The 25327-nt window shown below is 40.6% G+C and overlaps 1 protein-coding gene across 4 annotated transcripts in view; it reads right to left on the bottom strand.

The window, feature by feature from the left end:
* Positions 1–1187: 1187 nt before the first annotated feature.
* LOC124290365 (dystrobrevin beta-like) overlaps positions 1188–25327 on the bottom strand; it is a 199838-nt gene continuing 175698 nt past the window's right edge. For 3 of the 4 annotated variants that reach the window (XM_046727073.1, XM_046727074.1, XM_046727072.1), the window contains 6 exons: positions 17612–17819; positions 11167–11437; positions 8268–8315; positions 3383–3572; positions 3101–3257; positions 1188–2708 (listed from right to left, as the gene is read on the bottom strand). In XM_046727073.1, the coding sequence (XP_046583029.1) occupies positions 2568–2708; positions 3101–3257; positions 3383–3572; positions 8268–8315; positions 11167–11437; positions 17612–17819 (1015 nt within the window). In that variant the 3' untranslated portion in view covers positions 1188–2567. The remainder of the gene's footprint in view (positions 2709–3100; positions 3258–3382; positions 3573–8267; positions 8316–11166; positions 11438–17611; positions 17820–25327) is intronic. The other variant, XR_006901905.1, reaches the window with a different exon arrangement.

The following is a 25327-nucleotide window of genomic DNA, read 5'->3' as shown; positions in this document are numbered from 1 at the left end:
TAAAATCAAATTAAAATACATCATGGCACCAATTGATAAAACTGAAAATTGCAAAATGTTAAAGCTGATAACAGGAAAAAATAAAATGTTCGCCTCAAAATCTACAGAGGACGATAATTAATGGCCTAAGTAAGATATGTGCAAAGACTACTACAACCGATGTTTGGTTAAAACATTCACAATACTGTTCAGAGACTATACTCCAAAGAAATAAAAGAACATCAAATTCTTCTACCTTACTCAAGTTAATCTGTCACGACATAACCCATAATCATATGAAAGAATTAGATGTTATTTCATTTCTTTGGAGTAGTAGATATTCAAAAAGTCACTGAATGAAATTCCACATAGGGAACAATGTGCTACTGGTGCTGGATGTGAAGGTTACAAAATGTCACCACAAAGATAAGAAATCTCAACCCATGCTTTTACTGGAAGAACAACAATGAAAAAGAAAATCTGAAGAGTTTGTTGTATTGCTTTCGTCAGGTAATTATTTTAGACTGTACATAGAGGGAACAAGTTTATACAAGTATGTACACAAACAACATTTGAAACAAAATAATCTCTCAACTTATCCAACAGAATGTACAGGGATGATGGAAACAAATCCTGCATAAAGAGACGAGGAATCCTGATGGACACATGCCTGGTACCACCCAAAATTCAGTCTGCTTGACCATAAAACACCTGTAGCAGATCACATAGATGTAGCTTAGTAGCAGACGTTGACCTATACACCAGGAACTGATCTAGCTTTGTAGCAGACGTCTATCTTTACACCAGGAACTGCTCTAGCTTAGTAGCAGATGTCAATCTATACACCAGGATTTGCCCTTGATCAGAAGCAGACGTCGATCTACACACCAGGAACAGCTCTAGCTTAGTAGCAGACATCAATCTTTACACCATAACTGCTCTAGCTTAGTAGCAGATGTCAATCTATACACCAGGAACAGCTCTAGCTTAGTAGCAGACGTCAGTCTATACACCAGGAACTGCTCTAGCTTAGTAGCAGACGTCAATCTATACACCAGATTGACCTATACACCAGGAACTGCTCTAGCTTAGTAGCAGATGTCAATCTATACACCAGGAACAGCTCTAGGCTTAGTAGCAGACATCAATCTATACACCATACACCAGGATACACCACAAACCAGCTCTACCTTAGTAGCAGGCGTAGATCAGTAGCAGATGTCAATCTATACACCAGGAACATGCTCTAGCTTAGTAGCAGATGTCACTCTATACACCAGGAACAGCTCTAGCTTAGTAGCAGACGTCAATCTATACACCAGGAATTGCCCTAGATCAGTAGCAGACGTTGACCTATACACCACAAACAGCTCTGGCTTAGTAGCAGACGTTGACCTTTACACCAGGAACTGCTCTAGCTTAGTAGCAGACATTGATTTATACGCCATATAAAAACCTGAACAAACAGTTTGCTGCAAAAGTTGTTGTCATAAACAAAAACACCCAGATCGATTTCACATTAAAACAAAGAGTTTTAAAACCTTTTCATTTATGAAAATGTCCTGACAGTAAAATAATCAGTTTCCAGGGTCAGTGAATGGGAGTGTCAGATGCAGCAAGAAATTATTTTGTCCAAATAACACACATAAAAAAAGATAAAGCAAAAACTCTGTATACTGCAGCACTGTTTAGATATTGGAACTTGTTGCAACTGAAGTGCAATTTATGGCATCATATTTGATTCTTATGTGTGCACAAAGAGCTTGCTGTCAGCACCATAAATTCTATGCTAAAGCAGTTAAAAGTCCAAACTGGCAATACTTCCTGAAAGCTTTGGTTCTTTTGGTACTTGAAGACTTACGCTCAGTATTTTTCATTCCAACTTTGCAGTCATGATGGATGACTTTAGACAGCTCCTCCAAGTGGCATTGCATTGTTTGCATTGGATAACATATCTATATGATGAAAAATACTATTTCCATTTATTCTTGCTGTGATGTATAGGGCAGGTACATGATGGACTAAGAAACAAACAACATCATAACACCATAACTCAGTCTGACTCACATCATTACACCTCATCTCAATCTGACACACATCAATATTTTCTCTTCACAATACACCGGAGGTCATCAAGTGCAGTAACTTTTGTACCTCTACATGACAGTAAGCTATCTTACACAAATTCTGGAACACAGAAGTCATCACATTCTCCTGGCCTTCAGCTGCCAGTTCGTCCTGTAACCATGGCAACACAACACCATGTGCTCTTTGCCTAATACAAAATGGCTGCCAATATACTTCTTGGTTTAATACATGTTGAATACCAAGCACAGTGTGATACCACTGTTATCACCTACACATGTTCGTTATCACCCAAAGCGGGATATACATTTCTATATCACTTGCAGATCAGACTTGGGAGACCTTGATTGGTTCCGTGGCGTATATACACAATCGGCAAACATCTCCTGACACATGGCTGCGTGTATACATGTCATCATGATCGTACATTCACCATGTGTCATTCAATCATTCTATGTAACGCGGGGTATATATACACTGGCTTCTTCCAGCCTGTAAATGGATCATCGGTTCACCCATCTGCGAGTGGACTCCTCCCAGTCTGTGTTGCCCCCTTCCTCATCGTCGGTGCGGATGTACGACTCCTCGTCTGTCTGCAGGTAGCTTTCCTCATCAGTCGTGTACCGACTGCTCGTCATCAACTCCTGATGGGACAAAGAAAACAATTGACAGTTTCTAGCTTCGGGCGGAGTTTGAATCTGCCATTAGAACTATTCCAGCTGTATAAGCACTAGTTCAGCTATTCAAGCCTGAATAGAGGCTTGACTTTAACAATCAATGACAGAAAGCATGACCAGAATCCCATGCCAATAAGTTATACAATATTTATGAAATCACTCCTTCAAAACATAATTTTCATTTTTTAAACCTATATCCTATTATTGTTCATAACATTCCAGCAAGTGAGTGAATGATTTCATTTTGTTGCCAAAAGCTGTCAAATTTCTTTCCAACATTTTGGGAAATGATTATCAAAACCACATAAAAAAATCACAGCCCACTGGATGATTGTCATACAGCTCTGGATGTTCCTTACCCCAGGGTGATTGTCATAAAGCTCAGCATTCTCAGTCGTCTCCACTCCTTTCCCACTACGGTCATCGTCAGTGCGAACAAACGACTCGCCGTCATCTGTGTTGAGGGCACTGTCATCATCTGTCCTCACATACGACTGATCATCATCTGGAATGTAGCTGAAAACACAACAAATGTCACTTATACACATATTACATGGCAACAATGTAGATTTCTGTTTTACAGGCTGCCATTTGCTAGCAGGAATGTGGCTGATTGTGTTAAACGAACAAAACAAACTCACGGATCTTGTTCATTATCACTTGTGGTCTGACTGCTGTTCTCACTCCGTTGTCGCCGAGCCCGCAGTTGGGCGAGGAACTCAGACTCTTGCTTCAACCTCCAGCGGATATCATCCCGCCAAGACTCGATGTCGTCGGTACCCGTAGACCGAACCATGGAATCATTCTCATAGTTGTCAGAAGAAGAGTGTCCTACAAAGAAACACTTCTAGATTAAAAAATCGTGAAAGCATAACCTAAATGACAAAATATCAGATTTGTAAAAAAAAATACATAACTTAAGCCAGTGAGTTTGATTTAAGACTGCTTCGAAGAGCTATACACCGGCCACAGTCTACTACATACAGGAAGAATGTCAGCTGTGACAGTGGTCAGAGTGAGTGAGTGAGTTGGGCTTAACACTGCTCTGAACTGTACAGCACATAAGTTGGATGGTGGGGTAGGAGTGGTTAAAGCATTCACACTCATCACACTGAAGATGCAGGTTCGATTCATCACATTTCTGGTGTCCTCGCCGTGATATTGCTGAAAGCAGCGTAAACCATATTCACTCCCTCATTATATCAGTTACATCATAGAGTGACAGCTGAACTTGGGGAGAAAGTGAGAGTAACATGGCTCTATATTGTTAACCACTTTGATGAATGAGGGTCTGATGGGATATACTGTCTAAAATGATTTTAATAAACATAAAAATGATTAGTAAAATATATATCACAAAATTTAAAAAAAATAAATGTCAATTGTATTGCCAATCATGAGTAAAAACTTTACACTAATCGTCCTTAATCTTGAATATGACTAGATCTAATGACAACAGAATATGGTATTTGCAAACCTCAAATTACAGCACTGAATCGATAGCAGAAGCAGCTGCCCACATGGTTCCATACTGACAGACTGACAATCTGCATTGGTATACAGACACTTCACATTTAAGATTCAACTTGACAGCTTGTCCTCTATTCAGGTGTTTTTTTTACTGAACAGACAAAAATAATAACTATTGACCATAGGGCCAAAATTAATTTGATGACCACTGACTTGGACACACACACACACACCCTATCTCTCTCTCTCTCTCCCCATCCACCCCATCAAGGGAAGCATGAAATCCAGGGGCCTGGTGCTGACAAAATACCCAGGCCACTCCTGTCGCCACACACTACATAAGTTGAAGATAAGACAAGTTCCTATGCTCACTGGAGAAATTAAACAGTCAGCCAAGATACAGCAGAAATAGAGGATACTAAACGACCTTCTGTGTAATACCATTATTATTTAACGAGTTAATGATTTGATAGCAGACGAACGAAAGCGAGTTTGAAGCTAATCTTTCACGAGTTTAATAAAATTGATATTTCACGGAAGCCAGTTCAGTATTCTGTTTATTACGCTCCAACATAAATTGATAGAAACTGCGGCGAAACTGCCTACAGTGTGATGACTCTCAGCTTTCCGCAGTCTAGTACCATTGCGACAGAGGTATTAGCATTGTGACATCATAACTGTAAGCCATTATGACGTCATACGTCTAGCGATATTACACTAGTGTAATATTGCCGTAAAAATATTACACTGCAGTATCCTACGCGGTCGAGTAATAAACCACTGTTACATGACATCACACAGCCACATACTCACTCCACAAGTTTGTGCCCAGACTTTGCCCTCTTTCATCATGATTAATTCTGCTAGTTTAATCCCTTGTTTTGTCAGTGACTTCTAAAACCCAGATTTAACATGGCTGCTGAAAGCTATTTCCCTGCAACTAATCTGTGTTCTCACAAACCCATCTTGGACTGTAATTTCACATGTGTTTATGCTTTTGCTCAACTATATAAAAAAGATTGAATGAACCTTGGAGTAACATATTCAGTTATATCAGCACACACCATCAGCATTAGGATAGCTTATCCAAGACTGCTGCTGTTATATTTTACACAGTGAGCGAGTGAGTTGGGCTTTACACCGCCGCTTTGAACAGTATCAATAATAATAATAATAGTAATGGCTGTTTATAAAGCACCTGTTTTCACACACTTGTGCATGCTCAAGGCGCTAACACATTATTTCCCTGAATAACCCAAGCTGCCTTTGAGAAGGTTAACAGTCATATGACTTATCCCACTGGGTACCCATTCCCTGCTAAGAGAACAGAGGCAAAACAACAACTCCCCTAGGGCACACCACCACAGTATTCCAGTGTGTCAGCATGATGCTGGAGAGAAGTCAAAGAGATGCATGTCTCAGACATTTACATCTCTGGAGGACCATGAACACAGGTTTGGTGCTGACAAACCTAGAAACATAATGGTGGCTAACCAGGATTTGAACCCACTATGATAAGTTTCTGGCCTGCTAAAGGGAAACAACCCTGCACTGAACACTGCAGCAATTTATACAAGTGGGCCACTTGTGCATCCTAAAATACTCTGTTGATATACATAGAGATTTTCTGGGTTACATCTTCTTTTTATTCTTGAGTACAACGTTTCAGGGCTTGTTCTGGCCCCAACCTGATGATGGGGCCAGAACAAGCCCTGAAACGTTGTACTCAAGAATAAAAGAAGATGTAACCCATAAAAATCTCTATGTTCATCAAATAGCATCTTCTAAAATGCCAATCAAGCATCTGTTGATATACATGAACAAAATAAAAATAGCTTTGTACACTGTCTTAAACAGTGTTTTACAAACTTGTGCTGCATTTCAACCTAATCACAGAAATTGTTGACTTTTATAGAAACTGGCAACTGAGTGAAGTCTAGTGCACTGAACTGGTTTTCCTCCCTGGCCTCCCTGCTGTAAGACCACTGCAGAAATCTCCAGTGTTTATCCACACCTGTCATTATTGATAGTAAATACAAATATTAATGATGTCATGTGACCACACAGCAGTACATTGACTGGTGATACATTACGGCTATTTTTGCCTGATTTATCCCCCAAATCCGCGTGTCTCTCTCGATGCTGCATCCAAATCCCATCTCGGCTTAAAGCTTGGTTCGTGTGATTATCACACTAAGTAGTTTCTGTGTAAATAGCCCAGATAAATAACAACGCTTGTCAATTCCCATTCCGTCTAATGAGCAAACAGCTCCGTACATGATGGTTTTCAAACTTAACAGCCATCCATGCTGTTCTTGCCCACTTTGTTCAACCATCAGCAGCAATTGCTGTAATGTCTTCCCATGTTACCAAACAAAATCATACTTTCATCAAACAGATCATGACACATGATTGAAGGTAAACACTACGACTATTCTGTGCGTTTGTTGCCCTAATTGCTACAACTTAGACGTCAATGAAACAGGGAAATGAAACAGTTTTCATGTCTATGAAATAGAAAATAGATCATATTACTGAAGATTAGGGACGTCTTTAAGGTCTGAGAGTCTAAGTAGTCTTCTGCTTCTTCTGTACAGATTGGCAACAATGGCGTCAATCTAAAGACGTACAACTGCAGAACACAGGCTTACCATTTACACAGTATGGAATGTTGGTTGACTCTGTTGAACAGTCACTGCGCTAGGACTATTGGTTTTTAAATTTAATGCTGGATTGTTACAGGAATTGAAACACTGGATGTCAGTGTTGAAACACTGCAGTAGCACAAGGAACATGGTGGTCCTTATTGAGGACTGTCAAAGCACAATTAATGGTGGTTGTCTGTGTTGAAGGATGGGGTACTGTGTCGGTCAGCTTATCAACACTGTTGTTGACAATGAAGGATTAGGGCCAAGCTGTAGTGCTTGGATTATCAAAGAATTACAAGACTTCTGAACTGATACAGATTTGGTTGCCACAAAACATGAGCTGCATTAATAGGCATGTCCTTAACTTGTTTCACAAAGTTATTGCACTGCAATCAGAAGGAGTGACATTTTTTCTTGTAACTTGACCATTTGCATTAATGATTTGATCAATCTGAAGAGTGCAAATATCCTCATCATTCAACATCCGACCCTTCAATAAAACCTGGACAGAATATCAAACATGGCCTGTGTTGTATATGTCTAACTGAACATTGTTGACATCAGTCAGAGATAACTGAGGTTTTCATACAGGAATATGTTTCAGATTGATTATATTAACACAACATTTAACTTAATTGATATTGATTTGTGGTGATTATCAAATTTATCTTTCATAATGATTGATTTATAAATCATGATTGCTATTAGTAAAACATAAGTTAATAGAAATCAGTCAATATTTGCATAAAAAGAACAAAATGTTTTCTCCAAAAACAGAACAACAGAGTGGCCCATGTTTTGACTGACAACACACCTGGGTACACGTATCAATTTACTGGGCACAAAGGGTAGCCACCACTTCTGGTGTCCTCTGTCTGGGTATTGCTGGCTTAATTATTGCTAAAACCAGCCTGAAACCCCACCCACTTTACAAGTACAGACAAACACTGTTGTGACCAGTCTTGCCGTAGAAGCTGCAGTAGCTGCATATTCGGGCTGTAGTCACTATTTTGTGACGCATCGACGCATCTGCGCGCGCGCGACGCGACGCACACACACACACAAACTTGCAGATGCTGCCAGTCAAGAGTTAATGGGTTTTTTCCAGTATTACGCAGAGGAAGAAACTACATAGTATCCTTTCAGCCTTGGTTATCCACAGGACATGAAACTATAGCTCACATGTTTAACACTGACTTAACATTATTCCAGTCTTATAACTTTAAAACAACCAGTGATTCAGACACAACAGCACACAGTAAGGTGACACAGACATGCGATCAACCACGTCATGGAACGATCCATTAAGTCAAATTTTAACAATTACAGGCTGTTCCTGGTAGAACAACTTGTTCTCTCATGGAAAAATGTTGACTGAATTTATTGCTGACTGTGGCACAAAACTCACCTAAACTTTTCCCATTTAAGTCATCATCTTCCTCACTGCCGCTGTTTTCTGAAAGGAAATACCATACAAATAACACCTTGATATTTGTAAACTGATCATGCTCCATCAGCGACCCAGTGGGCAGAACACATCTGTCAGGAATAACAGGACAACTCATCATCTTCCAACATGGCAGGACCACTGGAGAACCTTCTCCTCAGTCTGTCCCATCGATCTGCTGTATAATCAGCAAACTTTGAGTGCTGTATCTATTCTCAACACCCGTCACTTTCATATCAATTTCAAAATTAAGTGAATGTCATGTGGAAAATGTCGTTTTTACCATACTGATTTCCCAATTTGCACCATTTCCATAGCAATAACTCAAATATTTATGGCAGAGACATTTAACTTATTCTCCCGAGACTGAGGCTATTAGACAGAACTATGTGTTGTGGTTGTGCCTATCATTAGGCATTTGAACATCACAGTTCTACCTGCCTGTTACACTAAACCTAACAGCAGACAGATGCCCACCAGAATATTGACAACCCCTTCCAATTACTGTCAAGTCATATAGGTGGCCTGCTTTAGCTTGAGAAAGAGACAGGCTATTTCAGACTTAACATTTCTAACACTGAGTACAGTCAATTTGGTGTACTGCTTCATTTAAGCTTTAAAATGGCACTCAAACAAATGCATTATGATACTTTCCTATTAAGGGATATTATCATTGTTAAAGGGTAGGTTTGCATTTTGTCTGTGGCTGTGTTTCTTATCAGATAAGGACAAACCTTATGGATGAACAACTTCTTTAATCAGGTGATGCAACATTTCGATACATGTTCTTGCATCGTTGTCAAGCAGGTATGATACTCTCCAACTTCTAAAACTGCCACCCAAAGAAGTTGTTTTTCTCAGTATCGCTGACAGTTTACAGCAAGGCAGGTGAAAAACAAACAGGACTAAAAACATATACCATCACTGGATCATGTAATCTACTACACATGTATTATCAGTAGATCATGTAGTCAACTACACCTGTACAATCAGTGTATCATGTAGTCAACTACACCTGTACTATCAGTGGATCATGTAGTCAACTATACCTGTACAATCAGTGGATCATGTAGTCAACTACACCTGTACAATCAGTGGATCATGTAGTCAACTACACCTGTACAATCAGTGGATCATGTAGTCAACTACACCTGTACAATCAGTGGATCATGTAGTCAACTACACCTGTACAATCAGTGGATCATGTAGTCAACTACACCTGTACAATCAGTGGATCATGTAGTCAACTACACCTGTACAATCAGTGGATCATGTAGTCAACTACACCTGTACAATCAGTGGATCATGTAGTCAACCACACCTGTACAATCAGTAGATCATGTAGTCAACTACACCTGTACAATCAGTGGATCATGCAGTCAACTACACCTGTACAATCAGTGGATCATGTAGTCAACTACACCTGTACAATCAGTGGATCATGTAGTCAACTACACCTGTACAATCAGGTTATCATGTAGTCAACTACACCTGTACAATCAGTGGATCATGTAGTCAACTACACCTGTACAATCAGTGGATCATGTAGTCAACTACACCTGTACAATCAGTGGATCATGTAGTCAACTACACCTGTACAATCAGTGGATCATGTAGTCAACTACACCTGTACAATCAGTGGATCATGTAGTCAACTACACCTGTACAATCAGTGGATCATGTAGTCAACTACACCTGTACAATCAGTGGATCATGTAGTCAACTACACCTGTACAATCAGTGGATCATGTACAATCAGTGGATCATGCAGTCAACTACACCTGTACAATCAGTGGATCATGTAGTCAACTATACCTGTACAATCAGTGGATCATGTAGTCAACTACACCTGTACAATCAGTGGATCATGTAGTCAACTATACCTGTACTATCAGTGGATCATGTAGTCAACTACACCTGTACAATCAGTGGATCATACAGTCAACCACACCTGGACCACCAGTGGATCATGTAGTCAACTACACCTGTACCATCAGTGTATCATGCAGTCAACTACACCTGTACCATCAGTGTATCATGCAGTCAACTACACCTGTACCATCAGTGTATCATGCAGTCAACTACACCTGGACCATCAGTGTATCATGCAGTCAACTACACCTGTACCATCAGTGTATCATGCAGTCAACTACACCCGGGATACATGGTATGACTTATGCTACCAAGTTTCAACACACATAGTGAGCAGCACTAATATCCTCATGGCAAGTCTATTTAGTCTCAGGAGGCATGATATCAGTATGGACATTTGAATAGCATAATAGCCTGCAGTGCTATATTAAGGGCAGGGAGGCATGACGGCAATGTGGACAGTTTAATGTAGCATTGTGTCACGCTGCCGTTAGCCATGATTACAAATCACAGAAATACATTGTGTCGTGTAGTGCAGACACGAGACGTGATTATGGTCATGATCCTACAGCAAAAAGTGAAACAAGTGCACTGAATGTTCTGAGGCCACATGAGGCCAAAACAAATTATTATTGGATTTGTTTCCATGCTATACTTTCACATGTTTTGAGTTTCAGAGGAAAGAGCTGGCAGACAGTTGGCAGTGAGTGAGTGAGTGAGTGAGAGTGGTTTTACGCTGTACCCAGCAATATTTCAGCCATATCGCGGCGGTATGTAAATAACCAAGTCTGGACCAGACAATCCAGTGATCAACATCATGTGCATCGATCTACACAAATTGGGATACGATGACATGTGTCAACCAAGTCAGCGTACCTGACCACCCGATCCCATTAGCTGCCTCATACAACAAAGATGATTAAACTTTCACAACAGTTGTAACAATTATATACAACATTCCCAACATGCAGTTGTTGCTTGGTCTCACCTGAGTTTAACTCCTTCACGAGAGATGACATGGCGTTGGTGACCGAATCTGCCGCCACTAACAGGTCATTCCGTAGACTGCGGACGTTCCCCCCGCTGCTGGGTGTTTGATGGAAGGCTTGTCGTACGTCACCCCCCAACCCAGTCAGAGACATGTCCATGGGTGTGCTGGGGGTGGAGTTCTTGGCTGGGGGAGGGGCTATCGTTGGGGACAACCCACTCCGTGACCGAGGTGAACTATTTGGTGTGGAGCGAGGTGAATTTGGATGATTCTGAAACAAGTGAGTTTGAAGGTGTCACTTTCATGATAACAAGATTCACAAACACATGTGGGAACCTAACCTGTACAGAATCTGCTTATTGTACCAAGAAGCAGCTGGTCTGTTTTCATTACAACAATTCATATAAACCTTGTCTGTGGCTATTTCCATCAAGAAGTTGTAATTAAACCCCTGTGTTAAACTGAGACACATTCAGTAGCATTTCAGTCATAACCTTTCATGCAAGCTTACTGTGATGTAAAGCAAACAGTTTCTGTGGAAGGAATGGAAACAATTGTCAGTACCATTTTGTGAAGCATGGCACATGCAGGCACCTATGGGACATAACTCTGCACAGCAAATTGTTACAGCTGACAGTTGACCCAGCATATAGTGACGCCAACAAAGAATACCCAAGACTGAATTCAATATCTATTTCTGTCTTTACAAGTAGCCAGATAATGATATTTTGTGAAAAAGACAGTGTATAAATTATTTTTGACAACTGAAAAATGTGTGAATTATCCTGAATGCTAATTCCTGGATAGGGACCAAAAATATTTTGAGTTAGTGAGTGAAGTTTTATGCTGCTTCTATTACAACAGCAATAACAGTAGTAGAAGCAAGGATGAGAGATGTTCTATAAGAGAGCACTGTTGGAGAATGGTGAAAAGACCTGGCATCAAAGGTCTTGTAACCTGTAGGGGTTAGAGTAAGGAGGGTCTTGTCAGCACAACAAAGACTTCTTGATGGTTGATAGACAATAGTGGGCACTTCAGGACATATAGGGAGTCTTGTGTTCTGTCTGATGTATTAAAGACACCACTCTAATTATAACCAGGCCTTCAGTGTGACAAGCGAACGCTATTCAGCTGCAAGACTACCGCACATGGAATCTTGCTCGTCATACAAGATACTTGGCACTAAGAAGACCCCACAATCCAGCAGTCTGAAGCATTCTTGCAATTCCCTACTGCATTCAGATCGAACCCTATTTCTTTTAAAAGGATTTCATGAAAGACGATTTGCCTTCAAAATTCACAGAAGAAAGCGTTTGTCATGTATTGTCAATGGTAGACCGCATTCGCTAACAAATGTCTTTTTTCTTTCGTTACTGACAAGGAAAATATTGAACTTCCCAGATGAAGCGCAAAGATTCTATTAAAAGAGTATTTAATTGATCTCCCTACAACTGCCAGTGCTGCGTTAGCTCTGCCGGCGTCCAGACCTTGTTAGAGAGCTATAATCCTCTCAGCCATCAATTAATCCTCACCGTAAGGAAATGTCTCGTTTATCCAAATATGCATGTATAAAACAAATTTGTTTAATTTGAGAAGCAGAAAGATTCAATTTGTTAATGATGATAGTCTTTAAGCAAATTATTTTTCTGCACGTCAGTCCTGAGTGGATCAGAATGTTAAACTGCAATAATAAGGTCCCAATTCCCCCTGGCTACCGAGGGATTCGCAACAACATTCTCGCCTGTCACCGGAGACAATAAGAGATGTTTGTTTTGCCTCAGGAAACAAATTATGTCACGGTCATAGTGTGGATCCGTCCAGGGCTAGAACTAAACTGTGTTCACAATTAGAATGACAGATAATTCTCTCACAGCTCTGTACCATTTAATACAGATGTGTAATGATAAGGGATTCCCACGCAACGCATCCATTGTTAACTGGAATCTTGAAATGTATTTCAGCATTGTTTTTCTCTACATTACCTTACCGATTATCCCATAGGTCTGGTTACCATGGGAATAAAGCCTGGAGCACCCTCAGACCTTCAGGATTTGTGATCGGACCTACTGATTGGTTGATCAGACCTAGTGGCTGGTTGATCAGACCTAGTGGCTGGTTGATCAGACCTAGTGATTGGTTGATCAGACCTAGTGATTGGTTGATCAGACCTAGTGATTGGTTGATCAGACCTAGTGACTGGTTGATCAGATGTAGTGTTGACTGGTGGTTGATCAGACGTAGTGACTGGTGATCATTGATCAGACCTAGTGACTGGTTGATCACACCTAGTGGCTGGTTGATCAGACCTAGTGGTTGGTTGATCAGACCTAGTGGTTGGTTGATCAGACCTAGTGACTGGTTGATCAGACCTACTGATTGGTTGATCAGACCTAGTGATTGGTTGATCAGACCTAGTGACTGGTTGAACAGACCTAGTGACTGGTTGATCAGACCTAGTGATTGGTTGATTAGACGTAGTGATTGGTTGATCAGACCTCCAGTGATTGGTTGATCAGACATAGTGACTGGTTGATCAGACCTAGTGATTGGTTGATCAGACGAGTGACTGGTTGATCAGACCTAGTGATTGGTTGATCAGACGTGAGTGACTGGCTTTGTTGATCAGACCTAGTGATTGGTTGATCAGACCTAGTGATTGGTTGATCAGACCTAGTGACTGGTTGATCAGACCTAGTGATTGGTTGATTAAACTTTCACAACAGTTGTAACAATTATATACAACATTCCAAACATGCAGTTGTTGCTTGGTCTCACCTGAGTTTAACTCCTTCACGAGAGATGACATGGCGTTGGTGACCGAATCTGCCGCCACTAACAGGTCATTCCGTAGACTGCGGACGTTCCCCACGCTGCTGGGTGTTTGATGGAAGGCTTGTCGTACGTCACCCCCCAACCCAGTCAGAGACATGTCCATGGGTGTGCTGGGGGTGGAGTTCTTGGCTGGGGGAGGGGCTATCGTTGGGGACAACCCACTCCGCGGACCGAGACTATTTGGTGTGGGCGAGGTGAATTTGGATGATTCTGAAACAAGTGAGTTTGAAGGTGTCACTTTCATGATAACAAGATTCACAAACACATGTGGGAACCTAACCTGTACAGAATCTGCTTATTGTACCAAGAAGCAGCTGGTCTGTTTTCATTACAACAATTCATATAAACCTTGTCTGTGGCTATTTCCATCAAGAAGTTGTAATTAAACCCCTGTGTTAAACTGAGACACATTCAGTAGCATTTCAGTCATAACCTTTCATGCAAGCTTACTGTGATGTAAAGCAAACAGTTTCTGTGGAAGGAATGGAAACAATTGTCAGTACCATTTTGTGAAGCATGGCACATGCAGGCACCTATGGGACATAACTCTGCACAGCAAATTGTTACAGCTGACAGTTGACCCAGCATATAGTGACGCCAACAAAGAATACCCATGACTGAATTTAATATCTATTTCTGTCTTTACAAGTAGCCAGATAATGATATTTTGTGAAAAAAACAGTGTATAAATTATTTTTTGACAACTGAAAATGTGTGAATTATCATGAATGCTAATTCCTGGATAGGGACCAAAAATATTTTGAGTTAGTGAGTGAAGTTTTATGCTGCTTCTATTACAACAGCAATAACAGTAGTAGAAGCAAGGATGAGAGATGTTCTATAAGAGAGCACTGTTGGAGAATGGTGAAAAGACCTGGCATCAAAGGTCTTGTAACCTGTAGGGGAGTTAGAGTAAGGAGGGTCTTGTCAGCACAACAAAGACTTCTTGATGGTTGACAGACAATAGTGGGCACTTCAGGACATATAGGAGTCTTGTGTTCTGTCTGATGTATTAAAGACACCACTCTAATTATAACCAGGCCTTCAGTGTGACAAGCGAACGGCTATTCAGCTGCAAGACTACCGTGACATGGAATCTTGCTTTCGTCATACAAGATACTTGGCACTAAGAAGACCCCAACAATCCAGCAGTCTGAAGCATTCTTGCGATTCCCCACTGCATTCAGATCGAACCCTATTTCTTTTAAAAGGATTTCATGAAAGACGATTTGCCTTCAAAATTCACAGAAGAAAGCGTTTGTCATGTATTGTCAATGATAGACCGCATTCGTTAACAAATGTCCTTTTTCTTTCGTTACTGACAAGGAAAATATTGAACTTCCCAGATGAAGCGCAAAGATTCTATTAAAAGAGTATTTAATTGATCTCCCTCCAACTGCCAGTGCTGTGTTAGCTCTGCCGGCGTCCAGACCTTGTTAGAGAGCTATAATCCTCTCAGCCATCAATTAATCCTCACCGCAAGGAAATGTCTCGTTTATCCAAATATGCATGTATAAAACAAATTTGTTTAATTTGAGAAGCAGAAAGATTCAATTTGTTAATGATGATAGTCTTTAAGCAAATTATTTTTCTGCACGTCAGTCCTGAGTGGATCAGAATGTTAAACTGCAATGATAAGGTCCCAATTCCCCTGGCTACCGAGGGATTCACAACATCCTCGCCTGTCACTGGAGACAATAAGGGATGTTTGTTTTGCCTCAGGAAACAAATTATGTCACGGTCATAGTGTGAATCAGTCCAGGGCTAGAACTAAACTGTGTTCACAATTAGAATGACAGATAATTCTCTCACAGCTCTGTACCATTTAATACAGATGTGTAATGATAAGGATTCCCATCACGCATCCATTGTTAACTGGAATCTTGAAATGACCTAGTGATGTATTTCATCATTGTTTTTCTGACATTACCTTGATTATCCCAGTGGTCTGGATGATCAGACCCTAGTGGCTGGTTGATCAAGACCTGGTGACTGGTTGATCAGACCTAGTGGCTGGTTGATCAGACCTAGTGGTTGGTTGATCAGACCTAGTGATTGGTTGATCAGACCTAGTGACTGGTTGATCAGACCTAGTGACTGGTTGATCAGACCTAGTGACTGGTTGATCAGACCTAGTGACTGGTTGATCAGACCTAGTGACTGGTTGATCACACCTAGTGACTGGTTGATCACACCTAGTGGCTGGTTGATCAGACCTAGTGGTTGGTTGATCAGACCTAGTGACTGGTTGATCAGACCTACTGATTGGTTGATCAGACCTAGTGATTGGTTGATCAGACCTAGTGATTGGTTGATCAGACCTAGTGACTGGTTGATCAGACGTAGTGATTGGTTGATCAGACCTAGTGATTGGTTGATCAGACCTAGTGATTGGTTGATCAGACCTAGTGACTGGTTGATCAGACCTAGTGATTGGTTGATCAGACGTAGTGATTGGTTGATCAGACCTAGTGATTGGTTGATCAGACCTAGTGATTGGTTGATCAGACGTAGTGACTGGTTGATCAGACCTAGTGATTGGTTGATCAGACCTAGTGATTGGTTGATCAGACGTAGTGACTGGTTGATCAGACCTAGTGACTGGTTGATCAGACGTAGTGATTGGTTGATCAGAGGTAGTGACTGGTTGATCAGAGGTAGTGACTGGTTGATCAGACCTAGTGGTTGGTTGATCAGACCTAGTGACTGGTTGATCAGACCTACTGATTGGTTGATCAGACCTAGTGATTAGTTGATCAGACCTAGTGGCTGGTTGATCAGACCTAGTGACTTGTTGATCAGACCTAGTGATTGGTTGATCACACCTAATGGTTGGTTGATCAGTCCTAGTGACTGGTTAATCAGACCTAGTGGCTGGTTGATCAGACCTAGTGATTGGTTGATCAGACCTCATGGTTGGTTGATCAGAACTAGTGGTTGGTTGATCAGTCCTAGTGACTGGTTGATCAGACCCTAGTGACTAGTTGATCAGACCTAGTGACTGGTTGATCAGACCTAGTGATTTTGTGACCAGATCTTCTGATTTTATTATCAGATCTATTTATTTTATGATCAGACTATGATGATCAGACCTACAGGTTGTGTGATCAGGCCGATAGATTGTGACGTCAGCCTTTGTAATTATATGTCGACCCTACAGATGATGGCTGATCCACCCACCTAACAATAACTCTGAGCATTACTGTTGTAAACTGACATTCAGTCCTACCGTCTGACAGTCAACCCATCCAGATGATAGTTGACCCAACCACCAATCAGCCAACCTGAATCAATACACCCACCTGACAGTTGACCCATCCACCTAGTCCATCCACCAGTCAACCTACACCCACCTGACAGTCAATCCAAGAACTTTACAGTCAATCCACCCTGTAACAGTCAATCCACCCTATAACAGTCAACCTACCCTATAACAGTCAACCCATTAACCTAACAGTCGACCCTACAAATGATGGTTGATCCACCCACCTAATCGTCGCCCTGAATCAATCCACCCACCTAATAGTCGTCCCACCCACCTGACATTCAACGTGAGTCAACCCACCCACCCACCTGACAATCAACCTGACAGTCATCACATGATCATTCCCACCTTCAGCAGCTTCATGAGACTCTCCAGCTGCACCATCAAGTCTTTCCTGCTCTCCTGAAGTGCCTGCATGCGGCCCTCCAGCTCATCCTTCCGTTGTCGTAGTAGTCGCAGCTCTGCCAGGAGAGTTGGGTTATATTGTGCCTCCTCATTCTCCGCAGCATATGACTCCTGCTCTAACCGTAGTCGTTGTATCTCTCGCATGATCTCCCTGAAACAGAGGCAGAAATACAGATGTGTGACAGTCACTCTCACACAGAAGGGTAGAAGGGAAAACAGAAGTGTCTGAGTGAGTGAGTGAGTGAGTTAGTTTGAGTGAGTGAGTTTGGTTTCATCAGCTTTAGCAATATTCCAGCAACATCACAGCTGGAACACCAGAAATAGGCTTCACACATTGTTCCCATGTGGGGATTCGAACCCGGGTCTTCGGCATGACGAACAAACGCTTTAACCACTAGGCTACCCCACCGCCCCAGAAGTGTCTGAAATACCTGTCTCACTAAGTAATATTTTAACAGACTTTAGGTATAAAAATCAAATAGCATATGCAGATCCTTCAAAGCATTCTAGATCATCTTCTGAAACCAGAGCCACACCATTAGTCAGGTTGGTGGAATGGATGGAGTATAAGATGAGTTGGATTGACTGCCACAAGAGGTAACTTTATCTGAACAAAGAATCCCTCCAACTTTTACATAATCTGATCTGGAAATCTATTAAAAAAAACCTGGTCTGAACCACAAACCCATGCAAACAGTTCATCTGATCAGCAGATTCCTACAAAGAGTTGGTCTGATCAACCGACTCCTATAAACAGTTGGTCTGAACCACAAACTGCTATGAGCAATTAGTTTGAACAACGAAACCATCCCACACTCAAAACAGCTGGTCTGAACCAAAGACACATAAACAGATGACATCAGCCTTCCCACAAACAGATAGTCTGAACCAAAGACACATAACAAACAGATGACATCAGCCTTCCCACAAACAGATAGTCTGAACCAAAGACACATAACAAACAGATGACATCAGCCTTCCCACAGATAGTCTGAACCAAAGACACATAACAAACAGATGACATCAGCCTTCCCACAAAAAGACAGTCTGAACCAAAGACACATAACAAACAGATGACATCAGCCTCAGCTGATCTGAACCAACAAACAGATAGTCTGAACCAAAGACACAAAACAAACAGATGACAAGCCTTCCCACAGCTGATCTTCCCACAATCAGCTGATCTGAACCAAAGACACATAACAAACAGATGACATCAGCCTTCCCACAATCAGCTGATCTGAACCAAAGACACATAACAAACAGATGACATCAGCCTTCCCACAATCAGCTGATCTGAACCAAAGACACATAACAAACAGATGACATCAGCCTTCCCACAATCAGCTGATCTGAACCAAGACACATAACAAACAGATGACATCACCCTTCCCACAAACAAGTGGGCTGAACCAATGACACAAACATCAGCCTTCCCACAAACAGTTGGGCTGAACCAATGACAAGTAACAAACATTAGCCTTCCCACAAACATAGTTGACTAAACAACACCCTCAGTACCGTCGGCAGCTATGACATAAACCACAAGCATCACTACAGCGGCCTTGTTACCAACATCAATAAGTTCATGTTCACAAAGCGAAGCAGGAAGCGACGACCATCAGGAATTACCACACCAAAACCAACTATACACATCAGCTTAATGCACTAATGAATTATTCAAACTTCATGAAATATTAAATACATGATACTTTGTATTTCGATATTTACAAAACTCCATGTTGTCCAGATAATCTGACTGCAAAACACTTTCAAAGCTCATTTGATTATTGTCAGCATTGATCAAGTATGAACCTATGTTGCATGGCTGCTCCAAAAGCTGCATGCCCGACAGCGCCATGGTCATATGTCTCCACCATCATGATTATAATGAAATATTCATCTAATATCCCCTTTTGTAGCCTTTTCATGGCACAAATTAGATTTAAGTAGCGTAACTTGATAATATTCCTTCTTCACACGGATGTTGTACATGGCGACACTTTGTCAGATATGGACATTCACCGAGTTATAATTACATTTAAAGTTGGCATAACAAAAAGACATTGAATTTATAACATGATCTCCAAAATAATGAGGCTTGAAACTTTTGAATATTTCAAATTAAGTGTGACATTTCAGAAAGTTATTTGACACTTACATGTCTTTAAACATGCATTCTTTATAACTTGATTATATGTCATTTAATCAAATTTGGCAGCATCATAAAATGTCTGCCAGAATACAAAGCCTTCAGTGAGAGAAGTTATCAGGAATGTATAAGGTGTAGCACTCTTGTCATGCCAAATGTCAGGAATTTGGTTATAATCGTTCACTGCAACCAGGAGAAGTAAACCAAAAGTGTGAACACTTAAAACAGGTGTTATATACAAAACAATTGACCCAAGTTGATACTAGGTGCAGAAAAATAATATTGTAATACTCTTGAAACTGATGCCATGCCATTATCTTATTACGGTTTAAGACATAGCCCTGGATGCCGACATCAACGAACTATTGCTGCACGTTAGACATTAAGCGAAATTTGTAAACACTCACACTTCTTAATTCACTTCAAAATAAATATACAAACACACAGATGTCTTATGAGTGTTCAATCATGGTTAAAAAATTATAGAAATTCAATATTATTCATTATCTTATAATGGAAGGATAGTCAATGGTTTCCTTACAAGCTTGAAAAGCATGATTTTGGCAAGGTAGCTTGTGCTTTGCTCCATAGAATGTACAGTGATCCCTTTCTGTGCAGTTAAAACATTTACATTTTGAAAATAATTATCTTAAAAAGTTCAATACTCTGAACGCACACCAGCAAATCTCTATTAACCCAAAATCTTGTGTAAGACACTGTCTGGTTTAACACAGAAATTATTTAGAATGAAACAGTTAAAAAAACCTAGTTCCCGAGAACGATGAGGAATTAGTTATTGATTGTATGATAATAACTAAACATGTCAAAACATTTGAAAGAAAAGCAGGAAATTGGATGAATCAAATTCCGTCTGTAGTGTTAATATAACTCTGTCATTCTTGGATCAATTACATGGAACAACTGAGCATGTTCTCAGCACTTGCAGTACTGGCGCACTCCACTGATCTAGCCCTGCAGAACCTTCAGCTTTAGGACCCATTCCAAATAGATATCGTAGAACTACGATGATCGTAAGTTTATGTTGTACTGTGGAAGTTGCGATCACCTCAGTGCTAAGATAGCTTTGTGAAACCAGGCCATGGTGAGAAAATAACATAACCACTGAGGGCATTCAAACACTATCATTGAGTGAGATTCGTTTAAAGCAATTTGAACAGTATTCCAGTTATACAGTCGAGCACCGTTGTCTCGATATACATGGGACCAAGAAAATATATCAACTTATGCGAACTTCCGACCATGGCATATCATCACATATCACCGTAAAAGAAAAGAAAACGCTTCTCAGTAGGTTTTGATTCGAAACTATAAAACCATGAAATTATATAGAGATATCCGAAATATCAAGACATCCGTATCGAGTTAAAAGAGTTTGAATAATGATATTTTATGAAGGATCTTGCCGGGACCGAAATGTTATATCGAGACATCCGAGATATCGAGTTATCAGAGTTCGACACAACGGTGCTCGACTGTATTTGTGTGTCAGTTTAAAGTAGAAGGACAAAACTCCTTGTGGAGTAACAAGCTCTCACCTTCTTTCTCAATGCTGACCTTGTTTTCACATATGTTTTATAATGCTTTACAGCTATATAAATATAGGACTCACTATTACTTGTTAGTTTATTGTAAGCAGAAGGACGTTGGTTAGCCAGCTTGGTACAGTGCCTACTTATCATGCCCAAGACCTGGTTCAATTATCAACTTTTGCTGCAATGTACAAAGCTGAAATACTCAATCAACAGAATGGCACAAAACTCTCAAAGGAAACCACTGCATTAGATGGAAATAGTTTTTGTACTTTCATTTATTAACATTTGAATCAGAGCGGAACCAGGTGTTTGAGTAGTTTGAGTTGTATCCCCTGGGAGGGCCAGGATCTGCTTGTCAGGGATTTGAATTATGATCATAGAAATTAACTCACTTGTTCACTCTTTACCTCAGTGGAAAAGAGATAGTCATAACAAACTGCAGGAATCAAACCTTGTTACAAAGCCTCAAGTGAAAACTGTGCCCACTGCTATCCAACATGATTCAATCAATTTAAAAAGAATACCAAACAATATCACATTGAACTGCAGTAGTTGGGCTCATATATGTTGCCAGCAGTATGAGGCTCACTTCTCATCAGATCAAACACTCACTTAATAAAGACTCTGACCATAACACAATTAGCCTGAAATAGGATAAACTTGCTGCCCACGCCATTCTGCACAGACTTGGTTCAGCAGAAAGGCGAGGTATAAATGGAATTCTTTCTGACAAGGATATCAGCCATTCCCTCATGTGGACTTGCTTCAGGATGCCAAATAATGGCTTCTTTGAGGTAGTTGGTCTGAAGATCTAACAATACCTAAAGACAAACTCCAGCCCCAGAATAGATGGCAACATCAATGCCAGTCTTGATTATTTCATTGTTGTTCAAACTCACAACCCTAGGGCATAGTTTCCATACCAATTAACGATAAAGATCTTGAGATACAAGAAGCAACTTTCAGCTAGTAGTTATTTATCAAGTTCAGTGACTTAATCAAATTTGCCACAAGCAGTCAGATTTACAGGTAGAGGGTTTCCACGTATAGCCACATTTAATAGAGGAGAGTCGTGTCATACAACCAGGGTGACAGTTGGCTGGGTTACAGGTGCCACAGCACTTCATATATCACATCATATCACAGCACCTTGTGTTACATGTGCAGCATGCCACCTTGTATATCATTGGACTGCACTTAGTATATCATGTAAGTCACATATGATGCATATACCTCATATATCAGGGCAATGCATTTCATACGTCATGGATCAGTACGCACCACGAATATCACTGCATCTTGTTTGTCATTTCGCAAGTCAAGGCAAATCTTTATATAAATTGTGACAAAACACCTCACAATTCACGGCACTACAATGGCATCTCATATGTCATTGCACTGCATGCATCTCGCATATCATAGCACTGCATGTATCTTGTATATCATGGCACTACATGCACGTCGTATATCGTGGTATTGCATGCATCTTGTGGCACTGCATATCATATCAAGGCACTGCATGCATCTTGTGCATGCATCTCGCATAACATAGCATTGCACTGCATATCATAGCACTGCATGCATCTTGCATATCATGGCACTGCATGCATCTTGTATATCATAGCACTGCATGCATCTCGCATATCATAGCACTGCATGCATCTTGTATATCACGGCACTGCATGCATGTCGTATATCATAGCACTGCATGCATCTCACATATCACAGCACTTCATGCATGTTGTATACCATGGTATTGCATGAATCTCGCATATCATATCACTACATGCATCTTGTACATCACAGCACTACATGCATCTTGTATATCACGGCACTGCATGCATCTCGTATATCATAGCACTGCATGCATCTCGCATATCACAGCACTACATGCATGTTGTACATCACATTGATGCATCTACATGACTGCATGCATCTCTTGTATATCATAGCACTGCATGCATCTGCATGCATCTGCATGTCATATATCATGGTATATCATATCATAGCACTGCATGTATCTTGTATATCACAGCACTACATGCATGTTGTATATCATGGTATTGCATGCATCTCATATATCATATCACTACATGCATCTTGTACATCACGGCACTACATGCATGTCATATATCATGGTATTGCATGCATCTCGTATATCATAGCACTGCATGCATCTTGTATATCACAGCACTACATGCATGTCATATATCATGGTATTGCATGCATCTCGTATATCATAGCACTGCATGCATCTTGTATATCACAGCACTACATGCATGTCATATATCGTGGTATTGCATGCATCTCTTATATCATAGCACTGCATGCATCTTGTATATCACAGCACTACATGCATCTCATATATCATGGTATTGTATGCATCTCTTATATCATAGCACTGCATGCATCTTGTATATCACAGCACTACATGCATCTCATATATCACGGTATTGCATGCATCTCTTATATCATAGCACTGCATGCATCTTGTATATCACAGCACTACATGCATGTCATATATCACGGTATTGTATTGCATGCATCTTATATCATAGCACTGCATGCATCTTGTATATCACAGCACTACATGCATCTCATATATCACGGTATTGTATGTACCTCATATATCACAGTAATGATACTGCATGTCGCTGCACTGCACCATGGAAGCCAAATCTTCAGAGACAAACAATGGGAGAGCATATAACTACCACTCACATGAAACAAATGTCCAACACACAGCACACTGACTCTGAGAGCACTACATATATGTGCTGCCATTATGGTTTCCATAAATCTGTTTTAGCTTGAAGGTTACATCCGTGTTGCAGATGGAGCCTATGGACTTCATGTTGACCTTAGGGCAACCTGTTCAGAACAAGTCCAGTGATCTACTATGAAGGACAGGTTTCCATGGTAACTTCATTTACATTTTATTTTTTATGACAAGAAATATAAATCTTCTTCCACTGGGAATCAGAAGATTGCATTTATTTCTGGACAGTATACATCATTCCCCACTTTATTGATAGTGTGAGTCTCAAAGGTTGTTGGTATATGTCCTTCCTTGTGACATTCCATAACATGGCCAGAGATGCTAAAACTCCATGCCTAACTGTACTACTTTGTTACAATTACCTTGCCAAGCCTCAGTATTCACCTGCTCCACTTGTACCAATAACTGTCATGATTTGGTTAGGAACAGTAACATAGCTCCACCATTGCAATGACAGTGTCTTCTCCATTACAGAACGGGTAATTATTTTCGGTCAATTTTCATCAAATTTTGATATGTTTAATACCTCAAGAGTCCCTGCATCATTTCAAATGTCAGTTTACCTCATACAAAAGTTTAAAATTCCAAAGTTACTTTTACTTCCATTTTTCCTGTTCATCAGCAGGAGACAAACATCCTGCCTGTGAGTGAAATCAGAGCTGTTTGTCAACTGATACCACACTCCATGGGAGGGTAATCAAGAAAGGACATTTTATAATGAAATATAAGTGGTTTTTCATATTGCCTTTTCCGAGGTCATGACAACAAGGTACAGAATGGTGTGATGGTAATGCAAAAATATGACAAGCATCTGGGAGGGGGATATTTTCAGTGTATTTGTTCATCGATAACCTCTAAATCCCACCCTACTCTCTCTAATACCTGTTCTTAATTGGCAAATATATTTTTTTCGATGAAATATGGACTCCAGTAGTTGGTGAGCATCACAAGGCATCTGCTTCAGCTCTCTGCTGAGACGTATTGATTCAGCACAAGTGATTGCCACTACACAATTGTCCGTAAGCCATGCCTAACATGCCAGCACCTGCCAGCTCCAGAGTTGTCGACACAGGTGCTCCTGACTACAAGCCGGTCCTTGGCCCGTGTAAGCACATCATTGTTCATGTAATGAGCTACTCTGAGGCTGCCAGAGAGTACAAAGACAAGCTTAATAG

This window comes from Haliotis rubra, unplaced genomic scaffold, assembly GCF_003918875.1.
Source record: "Haliotis rubra isolate DU_JTF1 unplaced genomic scaffold, ASM391887v1 Scf463, whole genome shotgun sequence".
Lineage (NCBI taxonomy): Eukaryota > Metazoa > Mollusca > Gastropoda > Lepetellida > Haliotidae > Haliotis > Haliotis rubra.
The sequence above is the reverse complement of the archived record's forward strand: the minus strand, read 5'-3'. Positions and strand labels throughout refer to the sequence as shown.